The sequence below is a fragment of the Papaver somniferum genome, chromosome 3, assembly GCF_003573695.1.
Source record: "Papaver somniferum cultivar HN1 chromosome 3, ASM357369v1, whole genome shotgun sequence".
NCBI classification, from domain to species: Eukaryota; Viridiplantae; Streptophyta; class Magnoliopsida; order Ranunculales; family Papaveraceae; genus Papaver; species Papaver somniferum.
This window is the reverse complement of record NC_039360.1, coordinates 2287216-2292784: the sequence shown is the minus strand read 5'-3', so window position 1 is coordinate 2292784 and position 5569 is coordinate 2287216. Positions and strand designations below refer to the sequence as shown.

At 36.3% G+C, this 5569-nt stretch overlaps 1 protein-coding gene across 1 annotated transcript; it reads right to left on the bottom strand.

Annotated features, from left to right (window-relative positions):
- Positions 1-3074: 3074 nt before the first annotated feature.
- On the bottom strand, positions 3075-3668 carry LOC113358910 (pectinesterase inhibitor 6-like). Its single transcript, XM_026602626.1, has one exon. It carries the CDS (start codon positions 3666-3668, stop codon positions 3075-3077), a length of 594 nt encoding a protein of 197 aa, XP_026458411.1.
- Between the last annotated feature and the right edge of the window lie 1901 nt (positions 3669-5569).

Here is a 5569-nt window from a genome sequence, read left to right as displayed (position 1 = left end):
GAATGGAGGCAATTTAAAGCAACATCAATTTTAGCGTGCAAAATGAGCTAAGTAACGCAAACATTAGCTATACATTGCAATAGATAAGCATTCTCATTATACAAACATCATACTCGCATCATAAAAGCATTGCATAATCATTTCATAGCATAAACATCACATACACATTTCATAACATAATCATCAGACAAGCATTATATTCGCACAAGTACTTTACAAAACTGTACGGAATAATATTGCAAAACTTCGCAATAATATCGCAGAATTTCGCAGAATTTTTCAGAATTTCGCAGAATTTTTCAGAATTTCGCAGAATTATTCAGAATTTCACCGAATTATTCAGAATTTCGCAGAATTTCGCAGAATTATTTAGAATTTCGCGGAATTTTTCAGAATTTCGCAGAATTTTTCAGAATTTCGCAGGATTATTCAGAATTTCGCAGGATGTATCAGAATTTCGCAGGATTATTCAGAATTTCGCAGGATGTGAAATAATTTCGCAGGATTATTCAGAGTTTCGTAGGATTATTCAGAATGTGTCAGAATTTCGCAGAATGTGTCAGAATTTTGCAGAATGTGATTATTTCGCAGAATGTGATTATTCCGAACGATATGATCATTTCACTCAATTATTTCGCACAATTATAAGCAACTTGAAGAGATTGTACTATCGCATGAACACAAAACATGAGACAGAGGAAAGATGAGAATGAAGAAACAATTCGCACATTCAACATTTTCTCAAAGATTCTACCCTCATAGATAAAGAACAGAGGCAACTATGGATTACCAAGAAAACATTTTATGTTCTTTATCTTCTCTGCAAGAATCACCAAAAATGGAGTAATAATTTTGCATGAATAGAGGCAATACTTATTATTCCCATTCAAGGACGGATACTTCTTACATTTCGAGAATTGAATATTTCTTATACTTCATCAAGTATACTTCATGCTTCTTATACTTCTTCAAGGATACTTCATACTTCGCATACTTCAAAAGATGATACTTCTTATTTACTTCGCAACATTCCGGAACTTCACAAAAGAATAGAGGCAAGTACGTAGTTTTCAAATCCAGTATTCTTTCGCTCGTTCCTTCATCAACAAAGATCAATGACTACTCCAACAACACGTATCTCGCTCCAACAACTACAACAACTACAACAACGGATTTTTTCCTGAAGATTGCTCTTCAAGCAATATTCAAGAAAAAAGAGGCAAGATGTAGGATCCAAATATCGCACAAGTATTTGTAAGTGTGCGAGATTCATAAAAGGCTGTGCGATAATGTCGCACGGAGAATAGGAAATAAAAGGAAATAGGAAATAAAAGGAAATATGAGCTGTCATCCACTAGGGAGCATCTTATATAAAGAGAAAGGTAGGAGAGAGAAAAGGGATTGGTATTATTATCTTCTTATTCTTCCCCAAAAACCAGAGAAAGAGAGAGAGCTTCAAATACTCATTAATAGAGTCTCAATGTAATTCATATGTAATTCAATGATCATAGTGAAACCTAACCCCGTGGATGTAGATCAAATTGATCGAACCACGTAAATCTTGTGTCTTATTTTCTATTTTCATCATCTTTATCTTTATTTTCATATCAAATAAGTTTAGATCTAAAAATCATAGTCATGATAATACAAAGGGTGTGTTGTGGGATTTCCTGCAACTACATACTAGATCCCATGTAGCTAGTGCTCTAAATGGCCCAGGTGCAGAGGAGTTGTAAGTTTATTTTGTTTTCTCTATCTTTTTTTCCTAGTGGATATGTGGATAACGAGGATTGTGTGGCGCATGTATCTTCGGAGGATTTTGTTTGTTTTATGTAGTAAGAGAAACAAAAATTTCTCTACTGTTTCTCAGTTATAGATTGGCTGCGAAAATTGTCAGCTGATTAATTAGATTCCTGAACTTTTAGATTGGCTACAATATGCAACTTTCATCAGCAGCAAAAAACCATTGCCTTTCTTTTTCTGACTAAAAGAAAGCAAAGCCTTACATGACAATAACATCTTATCTGCATGCGCTGCCCGGCATATGACTTGTTGAAGAGAGAACTAAGGTTTGGCCCATGCCAAATGAAAACTGAATGATCAGGGTACCTATTACAAATATTAGCCAGATTGACTGCCGGAACGTTTTGACGCTTTGGAATCAACTTAAGATTCCCTAAAACAAAAGTTACATCCTTAGTAATGTCTTTAGACATGCTACTACGGTAACACAGAGAAAATCTTCCTTCTACATCTTTCTCGTAACTTTCTCCTAGTTGGTTCAAACTAAAGCCATCCAGCTCCAAAAGCCAGGTATGCCTGCCGCGTTTCCGCATCCCAATCTAGCATGTTTGGATAGCATATTAGAAGTAGTCTTTTGACTTCTAGAAATCGAAAAATCAGAAGTCAATTTGACTGTCAAATTTCAAAACGACATCTAAAAATCAAAAAAGTTAACTTTTTGCGAAGCAAAATAGTGACTTTTTCTTTCGACTTGGACTTCCAGAAAAGCTGAAGTCAGAAGCATATTTGTATCCAACCAGCAGCTTGTGAAAAATCTTGCATATCTAACTTACATTTTAGGCCATCGACAGCCAATGTTATTAAAGGCGCAGGAGTCGTCCAGGGGTGCCTAGCAAAAAAAGGCACCAAGACATGACCAACTCTTTTTCTTCTGGGCGCCTAGGTGCTAGGCGATGGGCTTGGCACCTCGCCTCGCACAGCGGCTAATACAACATAGTCAGGAGCCAGTCCCTAGCTCTGGCACTGAGATGGTTGATGCTGCAGAACATAATTAATGCTAAAATTTAGTACATTATAAATTTTACATACATCTTTACATCAACATCAATATTGGCTTATTCTCGTACACTGGGGTTTGGCATTTTGATTATCAATACACAAAAATTACAAAGGGCATTATATATATTAATATACATACACTCCACCTACTGCACACTTGATATACATACCAATATATATGTTGTACCCCCTCATCATGCCACATTCTACAAACTAACTCAATAATGGACAAACCCCTAACAAGCATACACTAGTAATCAATACTTGGTTTTTTAAGCATTTATTTCGTCACCAGCAGATGCAAGCTTACTAACAAGAGCTAATGCATTACTAGTGATATATGAGAGTCTCAAAATCTTATTATGAAGTATCTTAACTTGTTTCCCCTTTCTATTTTCAAACCCATCAATACAAGTATCTTCATAAGTTAATGCAGAACTCATCCACGTCTGGATGTCTCCCATTTGCACGTCGAACGTCTTCCCGTTCAGTTTACGGAGTTCATGGAGAGAATCCTGAATGTTTTCGACCGTCTCTTCAAAACAATCTATACACTCGGAAATATCTATTCTCTGTCTTTTCTTTCTGATACTCTTCTTTTGTTTCAACTTTTTCAAGTGATGTGTCACGTTTTTAGCTTCCTCCAGTGTTACAGCCACAGCTGCTTGAGCCCATTTCCGGGAATCGTATTTTGCTGCATTAGAATAAGATTCTAGCGAACGGATACAGATATCTTGATATCTAGTAACACTGCACGCTGATCTCACGTACTCGTCTCCGTCTTCAGATGATTCATCGCCTTTAGATATGGAAAATGTAATGGATATGAAGATTAGCACTAGAACAAGTCTTAAAGGACTTGCCATTGTATTAAAGTTTCTTATTATGATCAAATGGTATATGCAGGAAGTAGAAGACAGTTATTATGTAGTATATTTATAGGGTTTTTAGCGAGACGAACCTTTTGGACGGTTTACTGGTTTGTTCCAAAACTGCACAAGAAATGGGTGGCTGCAATTATGGAAGTTCAGCAGACCGTTGGGACTTTTTGTAGGTTGCAATTTGTACCATGACATGTGAGAGTGTGCAGGTAAAGTATGCGAGTCTCTCGTGAATTAAGTAGAAGGCAGAGTACGTAGAACCATTTATTATAGTGATGTACGTGGACCACAACAAGGATGAAACTTACTAGCTACCATTTGCCCGCTGTAAGCACACAGTTTGTTAATAAAGATCTAGTTACCGATCTTGAAATACGCTATAAATCGTATTACCTTTTTAATCAAATCAGCCAATCATCTATGAATTGAAATTGCACAAACTCTCAAACTTTCCCAGCCAAGTCTAACTAACAAAATTAATTTCTACTCAGGTCCATGTATTGCTTTAAAGCTGATGGAACCTATGTTGTAAAAGCTGATCACATTCTCAACTGTAGACATACTAATAGTTGCAAAAACGATAATCAAAACAGTAAAACAATGGACAGTATTATTTTTTTTCCTCAAGCTAATTTCCTTCATAATTTTGTTAGCTCATTTTCGATTTTCTTTTTTCTTTTCTTTTCCTCTCTAGTGATGGTTTACCAGATATTGAATTTTGTTTCCTAATCAATTTGGTTCGTTTCGCCTCTCTAAAGGACTTTATTTCGAAAGAGTTGTGTGGAAACTTTAGAGAACTTCTTGAATATGGGAGGTCAGGAGTTGTCGTAGCTGCAAGTCAAAAGCTTCGCACAATCTCTCTGATGCTGCTGTATGTTCTACTACTGAATCTAGTAACTGCATTCTTCCTCGACTTCAAAGGTACTCAGGCAGTGAAGATGAGTCCAACTGAAAGTGGGAAAAGATGAAAAGAATGTTATATATCCTTCTCCCTATCGAAACAAACAGCTTACAGAGAGTTTTACGACGCAGTTGGTTCTACTGAAGACACGAATAAACCGAAGGAGAACTTTGTGATGAATCTTCCTCCAGATTGTCACCCTCAAGGAGTGTAAAGAAGATGATGGTGGAGGTTGACAATTTCTTGGCTTCCTCTGGTTCCTCTTAACTTTCAGAAATGAAATCAGCAAATCTGAACCGGAGCTAATTCAGAAATCAAACAACAATATGCAATATAATATTTTCAGTCTAGAGTTAGTTATCTGCGATCATATTGATTCTTTGCAAGATTCTGATAGAAATTCTCTTTCAGCTCTTTTAACTTCTCATTTTAAGTCCATTACGACTACTTCCCTGAAATGGCAGTATCTGCACTCTGGGCAGGGAAAACAAAGACTCCCAAAACTGTGTTTTTTACCGAGGTTCCAGTTGTTGCCACCTTTCATTTTAATGGAAATATAAGATTCGAATGAAAAGATAGAGAAACAATGGTGTCTGCACTCTGCAGTTCACCAAACTAATTTCAGTATTAAGTTGTGTGCAAGTAAACCTTGACAAGAACAGAAAAGAAAACAATTACTTTTCATAGCCGAGAACCCAAAAGATCAAAGCAGCAAATTAGTGTATCCTTTGATCATATAATGAGCTTGTTATGGATAAAGACGTACTATATTATGCAGCCAAATCAAAGCAACAAACAAAAACTACCTCGCATCGGATACTTCAATTATGACAGCAGAAACACAAGTATCAACGCTAGAAGATAGGATGCTTTTGTAGACAAAAGTTCAGTTAAGTAGCACTGATGAATAGTCTTAATTAGCATTTAACCGAGTCACGGAAATAAGACATACTGCCAAAAACAAAAGCAAAACAGAAAGAACAAA